This window comes from Megalopta genalis, chromosome 1, assembly GCF_051020955.1.
Source record: "Megalopta genalis isolate 19385.01 chromosome 1, iyMegGena1_principal, whole genome shotgun sequence".
NCBI classification, from domain to species: Eukaryota; Metazoa; Arthropoda; class Insecta; order Hymenoptera; family Halictidae; genus Megalopta; species Megalopta genalis.
Genome location: NC_135013.1, coordinates 14,889,604 through 14,909,818, shown reverse-complemented (window position 1 = coordinate 14,909,818; position 20,215 = coordinate 14,889,604). Strand labels below are relative to the sequence as shown.

The 20,215-nt window shown below is 32.7% G+C and overlaps 6 protein-coding genes across 15 annotated transcripts; 4 read left to right on the top strand and 2 right to left on the bottom strand.

Annotated features, from left to right (window-relative positions):
- Positions 1 to 1,986: 1,986 nt before the first annotated feature.
- On the bottom strand, positions 1,987 to 5,907 carry LOC117222085 (uncharacterized). 3 transcript variants are annotated; one of them, XM_076522075.1, is made up of 5 exons: positions 5,746 to 5,907; positions 2,682 to 2,956; positions 2,519 to 2,613; positions 2,305 to 2,452; positions 1,987 to 2,191 (listed from the first exon to the last, which is right to left on the bottom strand). In XM_076522075.1, the coding sequence occupies exons 1-5, from the start codon at positions 5,905 to 5,907 to the stop codon at positions 2,104 to 2,106; spliced, it is 768 nt and encodes a 255-aa protein (XP_076378190.1). In that variant the 3' UTR covers positions 1,987 to 2,103. The 3 variants fall into 3 exon arrangements, with proteins under 3 accessions (XP_076378190.1, XP_033329483.2, XP_033329477.2); XM_033473592.2 differs by lacking the exon at positions 5,746 to 5,907 and adding an exon at positions 3,670 to 3,751; XM_033473586.2 differs by lacking the exon at positions 5,746 to 5,907 and adding an exon at positions 3,100 to 3,264.
- LOC117222106 (uncharacterized) lies at positions 4,447 to 5,217 on the top strand. The gene is made up of 3 exons (XM_033473624.2): positions 4,447 to 4,625; positions 4,719 to 4,796; positions 4,988 to 5,217. The coding sequence occupies exons 1-3, from the start codon at positions 4,456 to 4,458 to the stop codon at positions 5,040 to 5,042; spliced, it is 303 nt and encodes a 100-aa protein (XP_033329515.2). The 5' UTR covers positions 4,447 to 4,455; the 3' UTR covers positions 5,043 to 5,217.
- mtDNA-helicase (mitochondrial DNA helicase) lies at positions 5,867 to 9,654 on the top strand. 7 transcript variants are annotated; one of them, XM_076522033.1, is made up of 8 exons: positions 5,867 to 5,997; positions 7,207 to 7,417; positions 7,493 to 7,725; positions 7,800 to 8,484; positions 8,564 to 8,808; positions 8,890 to 8,990; positions 9,054 to 9,273; positions 9,341 to 9,654. In XM_076522033.1, exons 1-8 carry the CDS (start codon positions 5,980 to 5,982, stop codon positions 9,482 to 9,484), a joined length of 1,857 nt encoding a protein of 618 aa, XP_076378148.1. In that variant the 5' UTR covers positions 5,867 to 5,979; the 3' UTR covers positions 9,485 to 9,654. The 7 variants fall into 7 exon arrangements, with proteins under 7 accessions (XP_076378148.1, XP_076378151.1, XP_033329431.2 ...); XM_076522036.1 differs by having other exon boundaries at positions 5,868 to 5,997; positions 7,334 to 7,417; XM_033473540.2 differs by having other exon boundaries at positions 5,868 to 5,997; positions 7,187 to 7,417.
- A 151-nt stretch (positions 9,655 to 9,805) lies between these two features.
- Positions 9,806 to 13,697, top strand: LOC117222076 (glycosyltransferase 25 family member). 2 transcript variants are annotated; one of them, XM_033473560.2, is made up of 10 exons: positions 9,806 to 10,267; positions 11,210 to 11,438; positions 11,516 to 11,858; positions 11,959 to 12,078; positions 12,191 to 12,377; positions 12,536 to 12,610; positions 12,691 to 12,748; positions 12,837 to 12,964; positions 13,055 to 13,258; positions 13,342 to 13,697. In XM_033473560.2, the coding sequence occupies exons 1-10, from the start codon at positions 10,080 to 10,082 to the stop codon at positions 13,517 to 13,519; spliced, it is 1,710 nt and encodes a 569-aa protein (XP_033329451.2). In that variant the 5' UTR covers positions 9,806 to 10,079; the 3' UTR covers positions 13,520 to 13,697. The 2 variants fall into 2 exon arrangements, with proteins under 2 accessions (XP_033329451.2, XP_076378166.1); XM_076522051.1 differs by lacking the exon at positions 9,806 to 10,267 and adding an exon at positions 10,271 to 11,120.
- Positions 13,698 to 14,013: 316 nt separating this feature from the next.
- Arp3 (Actin-related protein 3) lies at positions 14,014 to 16,799 on the top strand. Its single transcript, XM_033473574.2, has 6 exons — positions 14,014 to 14,189; positions 14,554 to 14,734; positions 15,058 to 15,372; positions 15,451 to 15,765; positions 15,855 to 16,073; positions 16,184 to 16,799. Exons 1-6 carry the CDS (start codon positions 14,146 to 14,148, stop codon positions 16,361 to 16,363), a joined length of 1,254 nt encoding a protein of 417 aa, XP_033329465.1. The 5' UTR covers positions 14,014 to 14,145; the 3' UTR covers positions 16,364 to 16,799.
- Positions 16,800 to 16,873: 74 nt separating this feature from the next.
- Nulp1 (Nuclear localized protein 1) lies at positions 16,874 to 19,939 on the bottom strand. The gene is made up of 8 exons (XM_076522045.1): positions 19,593 to 19,939; positions 19,101 to 19,450; positions 18,792 to 19,020; positions 18,464 to 18,717; positions 18,083 to 18,392; positions 17,732 to 18,019; positions 17,466 to 17,659; positions 16,874 to 17,394 (listed from the first exon to the last, which is right to left on the bottom strand). The coding sequence occupies exons 1-8, from the start codon at positions 19,722 to 19,724 to the stop codon at positions 17,370 to 17,372; spliced, it is 1,782 nt and encodes a 593-aa protein (XP_076378160.1). The 5' UTR covers positions 19,725 to 19,939; the 3' UTR covers positions 16,874 to 17,369.
- Between the last annotated feature and the right edge of the window lie 276 nt (positions 19,940 to 20,215).

The following is a 20,215-nucleotide window of genomic DNA, read 5'->3' as shown; positions in this document are numbered from 1 at the left end:
AACGTTGCGTGAACGTGAACCCGATCGCGTTCCCTGCCGAATTTGGAGCAGTTTGAAGCGCGACGCGTGTATTCGTTCTTGCATACATACATATACATACTGTGCATGATAATGCATGCAGCAACAAGCATCTCAAATCTCTCCCCTCCCACGATGCAGAGATTCCCTTTCTCTTTTAGATTGTGAAACGATTTTCTATCATGGCGCTTTAGCTCCGCGGATTTATTATATATGCAACGGGTTACGCAAATTACGACAAAGTGCAAATATTTCACATGACCTGCACCTGCATGACTCTCCTTTCTACGCGCGATCATTTAAGCAAACACGAGAATCGTAACGCGACGCGGTCTCACCGCGGATCTCCGATCCGACATGGGACTGGGATGCGGGACATGGGACAAGACCCGGTCCCCCCTGGCTTTACATGGATGTATACCGTACGATCTAAGCCACAACTGGCTGTCCTATATCATCCTCCAAATTTTCGAACATCTATTCCCTGGAAAAGTGTCTCGCATATTGAACATTGTAGCTCGCTAGGAACCGAGCAAGTTGGTAGATCGGGTGTTGGAAACCGTTCGATCGCTTTCTTACGCTTTTGACGTTCTCGAAACCGATCAGTCCAAATAGCCGTAACGATAAAACTAGATATCGACAATATTTGCACCGTAAAAGTTCTTGCGCATACTTTAATAATCTCTTCGAGTAAGAGTACCTTTTCGTCTTCGAGGTTGATATTTGCCGTATGTGCTCGGTTAGTGAAAATTAGTACAATGTTCGCAAGCTATGCTTTTCAAATAAAACCCCACCAAGTTGTATAAATGACTAAACACAGCTAGAATTCGAGTTTATGCCTATGGTTATCCCCCACTGTCAGGACGGAAGCAACACAACTTATGAATGGAAGTGCCTTCTGATTGGTCGCCTTCGATAGCCAATGGCTGGTTGTACGCAGTTTCTTGCTGCGCAAATCCACGACAAATAATCCCAGCTAACGACGTTAGCGAACCAGGGCGGCGATGAAACGACGAAACGACTGTGAAAACCGTTCTGAGCTTCGAACTCCGTCACTCCTACTCCTAAATGTATCGTTGTCGTCCTGTCGAATCTACGAATGTATTCCCAAACCCGAGCGAGCCCGAGCTCCTGACGATACGATGACCCGTCGTGCACGACGATACGAAGCAGACGAAGCATTCTTTTGTACATCGTATATGTAGATTTATGGATGTTCGATTTTTAGCAAACGGAAATTAACTTGTTCTTCATTATTGTTTAACAATACAAATTTCTCGAGTATTATGGTGTTATTTCATTTATTGTTCTGTCGTTGCGAAACTATAAACCCTAATCCTAATCTACTAACTCTATCTGAACATTATCATCGTGAACGTGTGAAATTAGAATTTACAAATGGAAATTTTGTTTATCAATCTCCAATCATGAATCGGAAATCATCCAGTCTCAAATCATACGATGAATCGGAACATTTCTAAGAATCAAAGAGAAGCATAAAGTATGAGAAAAGAAACGACATGCTTTCAGAAAATTATAGAACATCTTTTATAAGTAGCGTATGTCGGGCACTACTATAATTGTAAGAGCAACTACTTGTAAACATTATGTACATATATGTATTGTTCGAGTTCGGTTCAGTCTCGTCGACTCGATTGCGAATAGAAGAATGTGTAACAAATACCAAACAGCAATTATTGACCCGCTAACGTATGGTAAGTATAGGGAAGGGATGTCGGTAACGCTCTTATGAGAGAGAAGCGACATTCTGTTGGGCACGTCAAGGTGATGCAAAGATGACACCTCAACGTTCTCGACAATACTATAGGAAATTGTACTCTTGTATCCCATATTCTGCCACCATTTATAGAACCTCCATTAAATCACGTATCATCGATTCTTATCAATTTTTTGTTTTTCTTTTGTTTATCGGCAAGATAAACAATATACATATATTTAACAGAGGCATCGTTTATCAAGTGTTTCAATTTATTGTTTATAATATAATACTTAGTATATTCTATATGAGAACTACAAATAACTATAGCTACAACATACACGTTGTTTCTTTTAAACCAAGATATTCTATTTCATATCTTCCATAATAAAAGTTGAATCATCCTCTAATAGTTCCATATCTTTAACAGGTTTCTTTTGTTCCACAGGCCGACGGCTAAAAATTAAATTTTATTCCATAAAATTGACGTAATTAACTATTTCTAAATGACAAACTAAAGTTTAGACAATTTTATGGTCTTTTTCTTAAAATTCCTATTTCTTTCGTACCTTTGATAATACGGCGCTTGTCCATAATAAACTTTTCTGTTTTGTCTTCGTAATTCCTCGTATGTCGTATGTTGCTTCAAATTAATTGGTTTGTCTGTTTCAAGTGTATCGCTACTGATATCGATATTATCATCAGAAAATTGATTACCTTGAAACAAAATAAATCAGAATATTTCTAATGTCTACAAAACTATCTGGTTACATTAACGCTTACTATTATCATCGAAGCTTGTGTCATAATTGCTTGATGTTGCTTGATCTTCTGTCCAATGTTCTCCCTCGATCTGATTCATGTATTGATCTCTTCTTCTAAACTCATATTAAATTGTTTTGTAATAACTAAAATTGGTTACAAGACAACTAAGAATTCATAATACCTGTGTATAGCATCTATTTTAGCTCTCATTAATTCTGGGAACTCAGGCACATATTTTTTTGCACAATTTCCCGCATACGATACTTTCCCTACATTATATCCAAATACTCCAAAACTTAAACTTATCGCTTTTCCCACTAATCCCAGTTTTTTATAATTACAGATTGCATTAATAGATACATAAGACAATAATCCAAGAGGAATAGCACCATAGTAGATAGCTTCGCCACTCATACACTTTTTATATGCTTCTTTAGATTGTGATGATACTGGGACCTGCAACATAACAACGATTTCTAAATTTCATTTTAAATAATTTAACATTAACTTTTTGTTATAGTATAAAACAAAATTGTGCGCAAGTATTGTAGAAAGTTTGAATTGCAAGTATTGTTGAAAATTTGATTTTTATAATTTACCGATTCATCCAAAAGAAAGTCTAACGTATTTATCGATCGTCCGCTCATATTGGTAATTAAAAACAAATTATTTATAAAAACTTAATCACGTGTAAAATAACAAATGCATTATCGAATGTTATTGAAAAGAGTTATTCTAATTACAGTATGTCATACTGCACAGTAACACCACCAACGGCGTGTATCATAAACTACATACGTATATGTATGTAACTATATACGTTTGTAGCATCTAACACATAAGCATATACACATAGTGTGCTAAAAAATATGTTGTGAAAATATTATACCCTACACATAGTACGCATTTTCTTAGAATTCTCTGTATAGATAAATTTCAAAATAAAATTCTCTTATTGAAGAATACAATTTATGCATATTCATTTTCCTTCAAAGCTAATGTATATACATTATATCGTTTCCAACGATATGTGTATGCATACTATACTTTATTCAATAAAGGAATTAAATTTATGTTTCAATATACTTCAAAATGAAAATACATACGTGTGTGTGTGTGTGTGTATTTTCATTTTGAAGTATATATATAAGTACATTGTACGTACTTACATATAGTTCATGTACCATACGAGCAGCTTGTATGCACTTTTATTCTTTATTTATTTATGTGCGCACTTTACTATTTGTAATACTATGAAAAATAATAAGAAAATAAAATTAATTATGTGCAAATATTTAATTTAAATATAATCCAATAACCGTAAAAAGCAAGCAATATTTACTCATACTATTTAATAACTTAAAAATAGTATTCCAAGCAATCGCATAATTCAGGTATAACACGTGCGTATATGTGCGACTTATGCAGAAGTTTATTCTCACCTATATGTTAATTTAATAAGTATAGAAGCTTAATATTATATTGCATTTTGCTCGCAAGATGTTCTGTGTACTTCATTCTATTTATTTATGTGTTATTCTTGCTATTAATTCTAATAAAGTGCATAATAGTGCACAATATTAGTATTTTAATGTTTCTTTGTACTTGTTTGTAAACGTTGTTAAATTAATATTAGAGTTATTTATATCTCTCAATTACACAACAGTTTCAAAATTTACAATTTCATTTATAGTATTTTTCAAAATTATATTTTATTAAATATACAAATTGCATTTTGTTTACATTCTTATATAGGTTCCAAAAATACTCTACATACGTACATTGTTTACTAGAACTGATATCCTGCAAATTTTCCATTCTCACTTATGAACAAGATGAAAATGTATGGAACAACATATGTTACACCTATAAGTTAAAAAGGGGGAATAGTGCTAATGAAGCGACACCAGTCCACTATAAAAGTGGCTGCAACGAAATAGGTAGTACTGTTGAAAATGTTGCGTAACAGTGAAATGAAACACAACGTTGGAGTCTCTGCAGTATTTTATTCAATATTATTATTTTTCTATATATCTGTGCAGTTCTGTGCAACATTACCTGTATCCAATGAAGACTATAGCACAACAGCTACAACATTAATGCAAAATTCAACGGATGATAATTTGTAAGATTTTATAATTTTAAGGCTTTTTGTACATAGACTATATTCATACATATATAACATATACATTGATTTAATTAATAACTTTTGCTATAGATACGTTATAAAAGCAGTGGTATATGAAATTGGAATTTTAACAGATGCTAATAACACAAGCGACGAAGTTACAGAAAGGTAATGTAAGAAGAAACTTTTCGTATCAGATGAAATTATAACTTCAATAATTACTCATTTATAATATGAGACAAAAACATTATATTTCCTTTTCCTTAATCTTTGCTTTGGTATGGGTTACTTGAAATATTCATGTAGAAATACAAATTATACTAAAATGATCTTCTGTTACTTTTTTATTTTGTTCTTAGGCAAGATGTCAAAATTTCATTCTACAATCCACCAAATAAGAGCACTGGACCCTAAAATAAGTGTAAAATAGCAAATAGATTGAAAACGCATAAGAATGTAATTATTTGTTGAAAATAGGTACTAGCTTTTAAATTAATATATTTATCTTGTTATAGTAAGATAGTATTATTATAAATAATGCATGTAAATTCGTAACATGAATAATAAAATGATGTTTCAATTGTAAAAAGGTAAAGAACTTTTTAACTTTTAATTTAAAATATATCAATATTCCAAAACTATTCTTCTGAAGTATTATAATCTATAAATGTGTTACTTTCATCATTTGAATGTACCCGCTGTATCCATTTCTTGCTGTAAAACCATAGAGACGTTGAACTTATCTACAATTACCAATACCTAACAGTTTGAGCATTGTGTCACTGGACTAATTGGCGCTAAGCAAAGTTTCAAGATTATAACACTAGAAGTGCCACAATCACTGGTATAATTTACAATGGTACGATAGCGGACTCCACCTAAATGCAACGATCAGCTAGTGAACCACATCTAACTACACAAAGAATAATGTGTCTGAGGTGGGTTAAATTTACAGCGTTGCCAGCTTTTAAAAGTACATTATTGCAGCGTTATATCCCTACGAAAACTACCAATATCACCTCAGACTCAGAGGCATCCAATCCGCAGTGAATCAAGTCTTAGCACGGGAACTTCAACCAATCAAAGCAAAGCAATTTCTACTCCTATTTTCGCTTACAAAACTCGTCTTATAAAACTTGAGGTCAGGCGCCTGATCGTTTTTGGAATTTTCACTCAAACCCAGTGTGTCAGGGATTCTGCTTGGAATCTGTTCCAAATGACGGAGAGGAGACCTTGCCAATGGATCCATTGGCAATCCATTGGAATCGTCCAAAGCCATTTGCGAAGTCTTCTTTCCGCCACTTGGAGCAGATTCCAAGCAGAATCATTGATACCACAACACTAGCCTTCAATGGAAATTCCACGAACGGTAGGATGCTGGGAGGTCTGCTGAAAGCTCTGTCTGGAACTGTTAGAAACCATCTGGAACTGTCTGGAATAGTCTGGAATGTCTGCTTGAGGTTCAGATTGCGGCATTATGTAATTTGCATTTTCCATAATATTGTAGTATTTCCATAGTATTGCAAGTGCTTTTTGGAGAGATTTCACTAATTTTTGCTATTACTATGTATTTTTACAATCGATATGTAGAAAGTCATTATTCTATACAATATAGTGTGTGTAATTACACTTTATATCGTATTTCTGTAGTACATGTGTCATAAATGCTATTTCTACCATTAACATATTCGTGCCGTACGCGCTTATTGCATCCAAATAATGTTCAGCACTCGTAGTAGAAGTGAAGTATACAGGATATTCGCTTTTTGCTAACGTACCCATTTTTCGTGATTTATCGGTAAGGCTGAGCGCGACACGAGATGGTAACGAGGATTTAGAGTCTCTCAAAACTAAAACAGAAAAGTCCATTAGATGCAATGTGTTCACGGATCCTAAGTCTATACCGAAGGCTTAGAGCAATATGTATGTGCTCGAAGTTTGCAGAATCGTCAGATAACATGAATTAGAATTATTACAACATAATTAAGGCAAAAAAAAAATTAACCGTGATCATAGAATCCAGGAAAGTCTGTTTCTTGGATATCATGCGAGAAAAGCACATGACAACTCTGTAAAGCATGATTAATTAACGAAATAATTAATTAAACTTCAAACGACAATTGATTAAGTCTTATAATTTTGTCATTTTTTTAATACGATAACTGTGTAGTAAATTTCCTTGAGCAAACCTGCATCCTTGGTTTGTTCTATAATCCCTAGTTTTGTAATAATTAATCTTTTTCATCAATCCTGCATTGTGCATGTAGGAGAGACTTACTAGTTCGAGCGTATTACCATTTTTTAAACAACCATAAATAGATGTATTTAATAATGATAATCTATGGTGTGAAATGGATACGGAATGCGTAAATTATCGACAGCGATAACGTTGTGCGCGATACGTAAATAGTGTAAGAACTTAAAACCACGTGTGCCGTGCACGTGCACGTTTCATTCCTATTGCGATAAACAATAGATGAAAATATGTGATTGGTTCAGTTAAATTTATATTTAATGTAACTAGTAATTTAGTTTCGAAATGTTTTCAACATTACTAGCGCGTGTTTGTATTCAAAAGAGAAATCATCAAGTTAAGAACATCATTATAAGACAATATTCTTATGGAGACCGTAGCAAGTCTACACTTGATATATCGTATTCGAATTTAAAACAATTCTGTAAAGAAAGATCTCTACCCATAACAGATGGCCATACTTGTATTATGTTGGACTGTCCTATATGCAACAATATAAAGAGAAGTTCAAAACTTTATATAAATAAAACAACAGGTACATTCTATTCTCATATAAGTATTCTAGAAATAATTTTGTATATACAGGTAAAATTAATAATAACGATTTTAGGTTTTTTTATGTGCAATAAATGTAAGCACAATGGCTCTTGGGAAATACTAGAAAAATTTTTATTATTAGAAAAGTCAGATAGAAAACATAAGGAATTTGATGCGTTGAAAGCAAGTTTACAAGTGGAAAAGAGTTTTAACAAAAAATGGGAAGATAAGAAGAAATACTGTCAAAATATTGAGGATTTAACGATAGAGGAATATAATGCCTTACTTAACGATTTTGCATTTCCGGTAAAAAACTCAAGTAAAGCTTAAAAATCTTTTGTAATTATGCATGGAAATGTGAAATGTAATTCTTTTTTCAGCCAGTCTCGCAAGAAGATTTGAGTCAGTTGAACTGTATTTATGACAAAACATCATGTCTGTTGCACTTTCCTTTAACAGGACTAAGTAATTCTATCGTTGGATATAAGTCCCTTACAAAATGCTCGGTAGTAAAGCGAACAGTTCCTGTTTCTGGGGTTAGTGGTTGTATTACATATAAACAACAAAGTAGTAAAACTGATAGTACTGCTGTAGTTGTAGGAACAATACAAGATTTATTGGCTCTGGTGTTGCAAAAATCAGCAAATACAATTATCTGTCTTCCATACAATTTGCAAAGTCTACCTCAACCATTACTACCATATATGGAATCTTTCAAAAAATTAATTTTGTGGTTTCCAAACGATGAGACAAGTTGGTACACTGTTAAACAATTTGCAAAGAAATTAAGCGAAGGACGATGTTATTTTGTGAGACCAACAGATTCACAACCTCAGCCAAGATTCGCACAACAATTGGGTTATAATTTGAAAGACATTATTCAAAATGCGCAATGTATGTGGCATAAAAGTATAACTACATTTGAACAATTAAGAGAAGAAGTGTTAAGCGATATACAAAATGTTGATAAGGTACAAGGTGTGAAATGGAAAAGATTCCCAGTCCTAAACAAGATATTAATGGGCCACAGAAGAGGAGAATTTACAGTTTTAACAGGGCCAACTGGTAGTTTATCTGGACATTATCAAACTTTTTGAATTGCACTTCTTATAATAAATATTGATATATCGTTTCTTTTTGTCAGGATGCGGCAAGACAACATTTATGAGCGAGTATTCTCTAGATTTAGCAATGCAAGGTGTTAATACCTTATGGGGTAGTTTTGAAATAAGGAATGCACGATTAGCAAAAACCATGTTACAACAGATGGTAGGAGTACCTTTGGATGAAAATCTTGAAAATTTTAATACTTACGCGGATATGTTTGAAAAATTACCAATCTATTTCATGACATTTCATGGTCAGCAAAGTATAAAAGTTGTAATGGATGTAGGTATATAGTAGCAATCGGTTGTTAATTGATTCTGCATTAATTAAGCAAAGTTAAAAACAATGGTATCTCTATTGCAGGCAGTCGAACATGCAACTTACATTCATGACATAGCTCATTTAATAATTGACAATATTCAATTTATGATGGGAACCTTGGATGACTCTAAACACATGGACAGGTATTAAAATATTTTTACGCGTCAGACAGAAATATTTTTACAAAAAATATTACGATCTTATAGATTTTGGAGACAAGATGACATAATTTCAAGATTCAGAAATTTTGCTACTAAGCATAATTGTCATGTGACTGCAATAATACATCCAAGAAAAGAACGTAGTGAAGAAGAATTAACAACGTCATCGATTTTCGGAAGCGCTAAAGCGACTCAAGAAGCAGATAACGTTCTTATTATTCAAGATAAAAGACTGAACAGCATCCGAGGCAAAAAATATTTACAAGTATGAGCATAAACAGAAAATAATTATAAAAACAGAAATAAATTATTAAAGGATGTTATACTCTTAGGTGGCAAAGAATAGATACAGCGGTGATTTAGGAATCATGACATTAGATTTTGTAAAATCCGGTCTCAGCTATTCATCAAAAATGAAACAACAAGAGGACAGCTCGCATAAAAAGAAATCCTTAACAGAGAAGCCAGAGACATAACAAAATATTAAAACACTTTTTATATGATTGATATTGAACAAATCTTATTTTGTTCAATGTGTTATGTGATAAAATCTTGTACTATAAATATTATAGAACAAAATCTGTATTTCTGTACATTAATGTTTGTAAATAGATATATTTATAATACATATAATTGTGTATGTGAATTTTTATGATTTTGTTGAACCAAACTTTTTGTACGATTTTCTCAGATTCCGGTCGATATATGTAACTATATACTTCGAATATGTATATTCGAAGAGTTTCTGACTATTCAAGTAAATTGTGATAATCGCATCGTTAATAAGGGTAGTTCACCGGTTTACCGACTACCCGCGTAGGCAGTGTAGCAACTGGACCTCAACGTATCTATACATACGTTGCATACATAAACATTCGTGTACTCTTTGACGTGGGTGATGGGTGATCAAATTTGATAAGAAATGTACAGAAATGGTAAAGCAATAAACGAGAGACCGTAGAATAAGGAACAAATATAGAGTTCACGCCTGTATCTTTTGTGTATATGTATTGACTCGTAAAAATTTTATAGTAGTTAAGGAAAAATAACAAACAGTTAACCGCATGAGATATGGGATCAGTAAATAATGTGCTCATTTCTTTTATTTTTATCGTTGCGTTTTCTGTAACCTGTTGTGAAGATTTGAAAAATCCGACAGTTTTAATATCAATTTTAGTACGAAATAAGGCACACACGTTGCCATACTTTTTAACCTTTTTAGAACAGCTAAATTATCCAAAAGACCGAATACATTTGTGGTAAGTGTATTTTGTGTAATCTCACTTTTTCTCTGAAATTGGACTATAATGTAAATATAATTTAACCTATGTGCATAGATCAAACATTTGAAAAATATATTTTGAAACTCTAAGTTCGTTAAGCACCCAAAAATATTGTTTTCATTGTGAAAGACACATTAATTGTAAATTTAACAAACATAAATATGTTCGTTAAAATTTATTCGTTAAATTATTATATATGTTCGCAAAAGTGTTCACATACCTTCTAAAACCGGTCTAAATAATTTGAATTTTTTTGTAAATGTTTGAGAAACTACTTCATTGTACAATGACTAAAGTACGTTTTTTTTTCAATTTTGTTATTACTTGGAATAAAAAAGAGGAAAAGAATCTTGTTTCTCACTTTTTTTAGATGAGCCTATAATGAAAATGAAAAAAATGCGTTTTGTAGATTTCGGTAATTATATATGTATTGAAAATTTTATTTAAATAGGTTGACGCATGCATAGCCAAGTTACTAACACAGAAACGTAAGAACTACCTGGGTGTTGTTGAAATTCGTGAAATACTCTTATTTTAACTGCTCATAACAACATCAACCGATTTCATTAAAATTTTCATTATAGACTCTGATTATTCCAATTAATAGCAAAATTAAAGAAAAAATATTTTAGTCATTGTACAGTGAAATAGTCCCTCTAATATTTATTAAAAAATTTAAATTATTTAGACCAGTTTTAAATAAGTCATACCGTATTAAAATACGTATGGATACTTTTGCTCCTTATTGTATGCATGTCCATATATACAAGTAGTTTGTTTATAATATTCTATATGTACATATATGTATGTATATGCGTTGTATGTATGTGTGAGTATATAATTGAAAAAATTTAGGCCATTAGAATGCAGAATTTAATTTTTGTCTTCAGAAATTAATTATGTAAAATTATTTTTAAGTATATACAGCGACAATAACATCGATAATTCCATTGAAATTCTGTCTACGTGGATAAACAATAGAGTTAACGAATATCATGGAATCGATAAAGATTTCAACGAAAAATCAAATGGCTTTGAAGACGAAGATGGTGTCGCCGATTGGTCAATCCAAAGATTTCTACACGTGATAAATCTGCGTGAAAGAGGCCTTAACGCAGGGAGGCAGCTCTGGGCAGACTTTGTTTTGGTATTTAAATACATATTTTCATATTATAAGTGCATATTATTGTAATTCTATAAATTTATTCTATTTTATAATTACAGATGCTCGACGCGGACGTTTTTCTAACGAATCCAAATACTCTTGATAAATTAGTTTTAAAAAATGAGATTGTAGCCAGTCCATTATTAAAATCAGATGGCATGTACAGTAATTTCTGGACTGGAATGAACACCTATTATTATTATCTTAGAACGGACAAATATGATCAAATATTGTTTCGCGAGGAAACGGGATGTTTTAAGGTACCAATGGTTCATAGCGCGGTTCTTATAAATTTGCGAAGATCCATTTCGGATCGTTTATCTTATGACCCGCGTTACTTGGATCAGTATGATGGCCCTGTGGATGACATTATAAGCTTCGCTGTTGGAGCCAACAAATCTGGTATATCATCTTCATTCCACAATTTTAAATAATCTCGATTCGATTACATATCTCAGTTCTTCCAAATTATGTTATTCCCGTTATTGGTTACCATTTATAGATATACCACTGTTTATCTGTAACGACGAAGATTACGGATTTGTTACGATGCCGTTGGAGAAAGGAGAAACAATCACGGACGATTTAGAGCTCTTGACCAACATTAAAACGGAAATATTAAGTATGTTGATGGGTCCAATGAAATTAGTAGTTAGGAAGATAATAAATGGAACGAACGTTTAAAAAATTCACATTACGTTTTGTAATGAGATGCATTTTCCGTGTTTTACTAGACACTAATAATCTTACGTTGTCAAAGGATCTTGAACAATATGTTCAATATCCTACAGAGGATACACTAGGGGTCGATCAAATTTATATGATAAATCTTTTAAGAAGACCGGATCGAAGAAACAGAATGCATCAACTTTTTAAAGAACTTGGTATTCATGCGCAAACAATTGATGCTTTTGACGGAAGGTAAGTTTAAAATATTGCAGTAGTATTCGAAATCTATACTAACGTAATGTTAGAAGAATTTTTTAGTAAAAATTAGCAACCAGCCGCATTTACAAATAAGGTATTGGCTTAATACAGTTTCTATAATATTTGAGACATTATTACATTTATTTATATAGGACATTAAATCGATCAATTCTAAGCGATGCTGGCGTGGAAACAATGCCGGAATACTCCGATCCCTATCACGATAGGTAAGTACGTCGTACAATTATAGCAAAAAATGAAAATAATTGCAGCATATTTCATCCATTGATAATGACTGTATTTTCAGACCAATGACTATGGGAGAAATTGGTTGTTTCCTAAGTCATTACATTATTTGGAGCGAGGTAATTTGAAATTGGAAGAAACGAATTGCTTTAATCGAATTGCTTCCTATTGCTCACATGTCGTAGTAAGCTCGTACTAAATTATTAGGTGATAGAAAGTGACTTGGAAACCGTTATAATCTTGGAAGACGACGTTCGCTTCGAACCGTTTTTCCGACAAAAGGTGAAGTATATATTAACAGAGCTCGATAATCTTAATGTCGTATGGGATTTGATGTAAGTATTTTTTAACGTCTAACAAACTGTGATGCACTTCTTATGTGAAATATACGAGTATTATGGTACCGATTCCATATCCTGTTACAGCTACTTAGGAAGAAAAAGATTAATAGAGAACGCCGAATCTCCTATTGATGGATCAAAATACTTAGTACGTGCTGCTTACAGTTACTGGACACTAGGATATATCTTATCGAGAAGCGGAGCAAAAAAACTCGTAGAAGCAGAACCGCTTAAAAAATTAGTGCCCGTTGACGAATATCTTCCAATATTAGCTGACACACATCCAAAGTATGAAAGACATTGTCGAACAGGCTTATTACCAAAATTTTCTTCTGTTTATTAACGTAATAATTTCTTTCCATGTGCAATAGAAAAGAGTGGAAAGTTCACTATCCGAAACGAGATTTGATAATCCTCTCTGCAAATCCTTTGTTAATTCATCCGACTCATTATACCGGCGATCAAGGATACATCAGCGATACAGAAGACTCGACGATCATAGTTCTGGACGAAAACATAAGTAAATCCAAAGAACGAGAAGAGTTATAAGTGCCATAAAAATTGTGTGTTTTACGACCTATGATGAAAAGAGATATGTACGATATTGTCCTTTTAATCGAATCGTAAACAATTGCACAACAAATAATTCACTGCCATGTAAATCTTTAGAATCTAAGAACATAAAATTATAAATGATAATGGAGAAAATATATTTTCCTATAATGCATTTATGGGTTTAATGCGTGATTAAAAAACGATTTCAATATCCTCATTTTACATTTGCAGTAACAGCTTAATAAGACTTCTATCCTTTCTACGTTACTTTGCGATACAGCACAAGGTCGAAGCAAGCTGTCAATCAATTATTGGTACATAATGCAATTTTACTGCTATTTGTAGTATATACATATGTATTACTAATCATACACATATCAAATTTTTTCTTCACTCTCCAACGTCGCGTTTTGTTTCTTGAGCAACGTGATGTTACGGAGAGTACGTAACTGTTTCGTGCATTGAGCGTACGGCTTAATCTGTGTCTATGTTTTATCGCCATAAACGAGGTGTGGTTTATTGAAATCGAGTACATACAGAGTATAGTGTGCCGAGTTTCGGAGTTCTAGTTAGAGCAAGTTTAAATTAAAGCTAATATCAACTAAAGACAGACAAACACGATGATCGGCCGTCTTCCTGCATGTGTAATTGATGTAGGTACAGGGTAAGTAAATTTTGTAGTTTCACATTGTTTAACCCCGGCGAAAATAAATAGGCTAGGACGTGACTAACTCATGACACATGACATTTTCTACGCCTGATAAACAATTCTGAGAAAATGGATTCGATTATACACTTATCTAATAAGCTGTTAATTACAATTTTTTTTAATTTTATTTTGATATCGTATAAGAACAATATATTTCTAGGTTTATATTGAACTGAAAGGACAAATTATGTATATGACAAATGTATCTACATGCATACATTTGTGCGTTTTTAAATTTATATATGCACGTATCTTATGTGTGGGAAGGTACGAATTAAGTTTAAAACAGAAAAATAATATTTGTTCGTGTTTTTCATAGTTACACAAAGCTGGGCTTTGCTGGCAACAAGGAACCTCAACTTATGATACCATCAGCAATCGCTATAAAAGAAACTCCAAAAGTTGGAGATAATAATGCCAGAAGAGTTACCAAGGGTGTCGAGGATTTGGATGCCTATATTGGAGACGAAGCTTTTGAAGCCACTGGATATTCTGTAAAAGTACGCCTTGTTAATTACCTGTGAATAGCATGTTTGACTTGTTACCTATACAGGTATTTTTCAGTATTCGTGAACAAGCGTATCTTATAATATGGATCAAGATACTGTTCCACATTCATGAAACAATAAACTTTCATGGAGTTATAGCATGAGGTTTCATATTACTTTTAATTTGCTGACAATTAATATAAGAAATGAAATGCTATTTTACAGGTTTCATAACTCAAGAGAATCCAGTCGAGCATGCTTGAATTATGTACATAAAATATCATTTATTAAATACAGTACTATTTGATATTGATTGTTTTGCTATTTTTGTTTAGTATCCAGTTAGACATGGACTGGTAGAAGATTGGGATTTGATGGAAAAATTTCTGCAGCAATGCATTTTCAAATACCTCAGAGCAGAACCCGAGGATCATTACTTTTTGCTTACAGAACCACCATTAAACACTCCTGAGAACAGAGAATACACTGCAGAAATAATGTTTGAATCATTTAATGTACCAGGCCTTTATATTGCAGTACAAGCGGTACTAGCGTTAGCTGCTTCTTGGGCAGCTAAGAGTGTAGAAGAAAGAACATTAACAGGAGTTGTGGTTGACAGTGGGGACGGAGTAACACATGTAATACCAGTTGTAAGTATAGTAATATAAAGAGCATTCACTTTGCGGTATATTATATAATATTTGTTTATAACGTTCATGGTTTTCTAGGCAGAAGGTTTTGTTATCGGAAGCTGTATAAAACATATTCCTATTGCTGGACGAGACATAACGTATTTTATACAGAGTTTATTGAGAGAACGCGAAATTGGAATACCACCTGAACAGTCGTTAGAAACAGCCAAAGCGATAAAAGAAAAACATTGTTATATATGTCCCGATATTTCGAAAGAGTTTGCTAAATATGACAGCGATTCTTCTAAACTAAAAAAATACGAAGGTATCAACAGTATTACTAAACAACCTTTCGTTGTCGACGTCGGCTATGAGAGGTTCCTCGGACCAGAAATATTTTTTCATCCCGAAGTACGTCCAAATTCTGAATTATAATTTTTATCAACAAAACTGGCCAGCATCTTGTCAATTTTTTCACAAATTTCCTTTCATCTTTTTAGTTTTCTAATCCAGACTTTACAACGCCGTTGAGCGAAATTGTAGATGATGTGATACAAAATTGTCCTATAGATGTGAGAAGGCCATTGTATAATAATATTGTTCTGTCCGGTGGATCCACGATGTTTAAAGATTTTGGCAGGCGATTGCAACGTGACATAAAGCGCATCGTTGACGCGCGTCTTAAACTCAGTGATACGTTAAGTGGAACTCATATTACGGTAAGATGTGGATGTGAGAATCAAATCATATCAAAATCCAATAGTAATTGTATCGAAATCAAAGTGTAGCTAGTGGGAACACATACTAAATATTGTTGCCTTTTTTACAGCCGAAGCCAATAGATGTACACGTTATATCACATCACAAGCAACGTTGTGCTGTATGGTATGGCGGTGCGCTATTAGCCAGCGATCCTGAATTTTACACGGTTTGTCATACCAAAAAAACTTATCTAGAATACGGTCCAGGCATATGTCGTTATAATCCTGTATTTCATAGTATGGTGTAAAATAAATAAAAATATATGTAATTCAAACGAAACGACATTACACACAGACTAACAATCGGAATTTAGAGTCATTAATGAAATTTTTAATAACTTATTCCGATCTTAAATTTTTTGACTTATAATTATATTTCATGAGATATACCGGGCGTTCATGAGACATAGATACGTAATTAATAACTACAAGAATTCCGGAGAACGCCCAAACATATATTAGTAAACGCACACGAAAATATTTTCATGCTCATCCGTTATTACATATGTACGTTATCGTGTAAGGAGACATATTTGCATTTAATAAACAAGAAGGAAAAATTAATGACAACAACAGATGTTACATTACAAGTAATGATTCAAAGTAATTGAGACAATTATAATTGTATAGATCTGTACATAAAATAAGTCTACGGAAAAATAATAATTGTTTTTTAATGAACAACGTTCACAAAATTATTTACAGTGTCCCATTCTAAATATTAGCTGCTTTTAAACCAAAATAATATTTAAAAACAATTTCTGCAACAATTTAGTTTTATTGATTTATTAATGAACATACATTTTTTTTATACGTATTTACACTTCCTCAAAAACTTAATATCATGATTGTTTACAAAATTTCATAAAAATCAGAACAATACATAATAAGGTTGTACGAGCAATCGATGTACAATCTCATAAAGATATATATGTATATACATATATATGCATATATATACATACATACATATTGAAAGTATACATATGTACAGATAAATATACCTATATATATATATATACATATATTGAACATAATCAGTGTATTAAGTTACAAGTATATAGGAAAGAATGTTAAAAATTTCACTATATTCGCTATTAACAGTAAATATATTGCCTGATATGAAATGTATATTATCTTCATAAAAGTAGTTACTGCGGCAAAAATATGTATACATATATATTATTTTTCATTCCCGATATTATATTCAAAGTGAAATTTCTCTTTTTAATTGCTCTACATCATGACGGCACTTTACGTTTGTTCGTTATTATCATAACTAAAAATATGAAATATCATTAGTTACTACCTAAACATTAATTAAAACATTTTAACGTGGTAAATACTTACAGTAAATTTAGACCATCGAGAGCCACGACTACAACTTCATCATTAAAGTTTGATACTAAAGATGAGATAAAAACAGACAAAGCATTGTAACTTAATCTTGTTGATCTTGTGTTTGCTGTAGGTCTTTTATAAAGATCGATACTATCGGTAGGTGGCAGTGGATCATGTGATAGCACAGACCCATTGTTTTGTACCTATAAAATATATGGAAAAGAATGTAATAGAATTACATATTGTACAAAACAGTTATGCAAAGTTTCTTATACCTCTGGAACGTTTACAGTAACGTCTTTTATATCGGACAATATAATGTGCCTTAAAACATTTTTTGGCAATAAACCATGATACTGTACACTTCGTTTTCGTTCACAATATTTTATATAAACATCTTTACTGTCGACTCGATTTAATACAGCATGCACATTTTCACGTAACCATGGCAAAAGATCTGCATCTGTCCATAAACGAAAACTACGTGCCACATAATGCTGCTCTAATTTTTCTAAAGCTGGTATGGTCGAAGCCTTATTTTTAAAAAACTCATGATTCCGTACCTGTAAAGTTATTCGTTTGAGTATTCAACTTTTAACAAAAACATTTTATTATTACGAAGATACCTTTTCGTCGGTTTGTATACTGCACTTATTCAACAAGAGCATTAGAACTTCTGGAAACATTAGTAAAGCGTCCTGTAAAAGTACACTGGCGAATGTTTCATCACCCAAATGAAAATACGCTAACGCTAAGCTGTATGCTATATTCGGCAGTTGCGTCAGATGCGTTGTACCATCCCAAAGGTCACAAAATTCTATAAACCATTCATATTCTTTTGCTCTTAAAGCATAATAGTCGATAGTAAGGACCACAGCTAGCGGATCACGTTCTGGATCAAGCGATAAAAGTAATTTACAAAATTCCAAACTAGTTCTGAAATATAAAATTTCGTATATAAATATAAATGCAAGGATGAAATCAATACAAGCATGTTGTCTTTTTACCTATAACAAGCACGTCCGCCGACAAAATTCATGTGCTTGAACAGAGTGATGAATAAAGCACGATTCTGTTGTTTCCTATAGTCTAGCCTACTGAGACCAGTTGTAACATTAAACAAGGGATGAAAAGCGCATTCCAAGCAATATAATGCTCGTTCTGTGAATTCTGCAGCCATTGCCAAATCTTCGTTGAGTTCACAAAGCTCTGCTAATTGTAACAGCGCGTCAACATGATAAGAATGCGCATTTATTATATTCTGAAACACAGTAAATTTGTTTCATTAGTTTCAATACACCTTTAAAAACTTGAAAAGAAAGTAGTATGACTTACAACAATATTTTCAGGATTTAAACTTTCAACAGCTTCTAAGAATTTTAATTGAACCTGTCTATACGATGGACCATGTTCGTATACAAAATATTGAACGTTACCAGTAGCTGTCATAGTATGATCCAGTGACATAGAAAGACCAGATTTGTTGATCGGTGGCCAATTGTCTCTGGCCGATACTAACCAAGTTTTCTTCAAATGACCTGAACGAGGCCTATTTCTTCTGTTACTATTAACATTATAATTCGATTATATTTATATATTCAATAAGTTTATAATTATACATGAAGTAGATATTGCCATACATACTTCTGTTCAGCTTGTACTGTTTTACTACCAAATATTCTTTTAAGTTCATTGTATGGATTTAAATGTTTATGCTGCACCAGCAAAATATCTTCTTTAGATCGTTGTTCTATCCACTGTTTTTTATTTGTGTCTTGAGAACTACAACCTGGATGTGGTTCTCCAAGTAGTTCATTCACTTCCCTTATGCACCTTTCGATCTCATCTGTGGGTTCTTGGGGAGTAGAAACTTCTATGTCTGTTTTCTTTTGCTTTGTCTTCCTCTTTTTACGTTTAACCTCAACTTTAGTATCTTCTTCAACAACTTGTTGTTCTTCGTTTTCTTTTTCTGTAGTTTCAGAATCTTGATCTAACTGAAAAAGAAAGCACGATACATCGAATGGTACCTTAGGATTGACGAAATAGAATAGATCAAAACAGTTGGATAACCAAGAAGGTCAATATGTGCGCAAAGAAAAAAATCGTTAAAAACTTTTTTAAAAGTGACAAACTTACTAAATCAAATAAATTGAATGTCTTAGATTTTACGTCACGTATCATTAAATTCTCTGCTTCACTCTCGCTTTCACTATCTTTCTCTGGTAATGCATCACCTCCGTATACTTTTTTCATATATCGTGTAGACATATTTAATGGAATTAGGTGTCAATATGGTCGAAATTGCGTAATAAATATTTAATTTTAAAGTAATAAGCTTCAATCACTAGTTTTCTTCCGAATTCCTTAAATTCTCTTTGAAATATAAACTTTCGCCACTTGTCAATTTTCTTACACAAGCACGTATTCCTACGATCACGGACACAGTCACTATAATGACATAGATGTTCGAAACCGTGCTATTTGCTATTCTGTACTGATGTACGTATGCATGTAATGTACATACAATACAGTATATGTATAATATAGTAATACCTCAAGTTTTGCAAAACTCTTTGGCCGCAATGCGCTCCGTTAGAGAGAATAGGAGTAGAAATTGTTTTGTTCTGACTAGCTAACGATTCAATGCTAATACAGGTTTCACTTCGGATTGGATGCGCAGTAAAGTGGTGGGGATGTACACGCCAGCTTAAGAAGTAAGAAAAGCGTGCAGGAGTAGGTCTCATTACAGTACCTTCAGG

Coding starts and splice junctions, on each gene's coding strand:
- LOC117222106 (XM_033473624.2), top strand. CDS start 4,456: ATGTTGCGTAACAGTGAAATGAAACACAACGTTGGAGTCTCTGCAGTA. Junction 4,626..4,718: donor AATTCAACGGATGATAATTT/GTAAGATTTTAT, acceptor CTTTTGCTATAG/ATACGTTATAAAAGCAGTGG. Junction 4,797..4,987: donor AGCGACGAAGTTACAGAAAG/GTAATGTAAGAA, acceptor TTTTGTTCTTAG/GCAAGATGTCAAAATTTCAT.
- mtDNA-helicase (XM_033473547.2), top strand. CDS start 5,868: ATGGATCCATTGGCAATCCATTGGAATCGTCCAAAGCCATTTGCGAAG. Junction 7,418..7,492: donor TTATATAAATAAAACAACAG/GTACATTCTATT, acceptor TAACGATTTTAG/GTTTTTTTATGTGCAATAAA. Junction 8,809..8,889: donor GTATAAAAGTTGTAATGGAT/GTAGGTATATAG, acceptor TCTCTATTGCAG/GCAGTCGAACATGCAACTTA.
- LOC117222085 (XM_076522075.1), bottom strand. CDS start 5,907: ATGGCTTTGGACGATTCCAATGGATTGCCAATGGATCCATTGGCAAGG. Junction 2,614..2,681: donor AAAATAGATGCTATACACAG/GTATTATGAATT, acceptor ATATGAGTTTAG/AAGAAGAGATCAATACATGA. Junction 2,192..2,304: donor CAAGCGCCGTATTATCAAAG/GTACGAAAGAAA, acceptor TTTAATTTTTAG/CCGTCGGCCTGTGGAACAAA.
- LOC117222076 (XM_033473560.2), top strand. CDS start 10,080: ATGGGATCAGTAAATAATGTGCTCATTTCTTTTATTTTTATCGTTGCG. Junction 12,378..12,535: donor ATTGATGCTTTTGACGGAAG/GTAAGTTTAAAA, acceptor TTATTTATATAG/GACATTAAATCGATCAATTC. Junction 12,611..12,690: donor TCCGATCCCTATCACGATAG/GTAAGTACGTCG, acceptor CTGTATTTTCAG/ACCAATGACTATGGGAGAAA.
- Arp3 (XM_033473574.2), top strand. CDS start 14,146: ATGATCGGCCGTCTTCCTGCATGTGTAATTGATGTAGGTACAGG. Junction 15,766..15,854: donor AAATATTTTTTCATCCCGAA/GTACGTCCAAAT, acceptor TCATCTTTTTAG/TTTTCTAATCCAGACTTTAC. Junction 16,074..16,183: donor TAAGTGGAACTCATATTACG/GTAAGATGTGGA, acceptor CCTTTTTTACAG/CCGAAGCCAATAGATGTACA.
- Nulp1 (XM_076522045.1), bottom strand. CDS start 19,724: ATGTCTACACGATATATGAAAAAAGTATACGGAGGTGATGCATTACCA. Junction 19,451..19,592: donor CATTCAATTTATTTGATTTA/GTAAGTTTGTCA, acceptor TTTCTTTTTCAG/TTAGATCAAGATTCTGAAAC. Junction 18,020..18,082: donor GTATACAAACCGACGAAAAG/GTATCTTCGTAA, acceptor ATAACTTTACAG/GTACGGAATCATGAGTTTTT.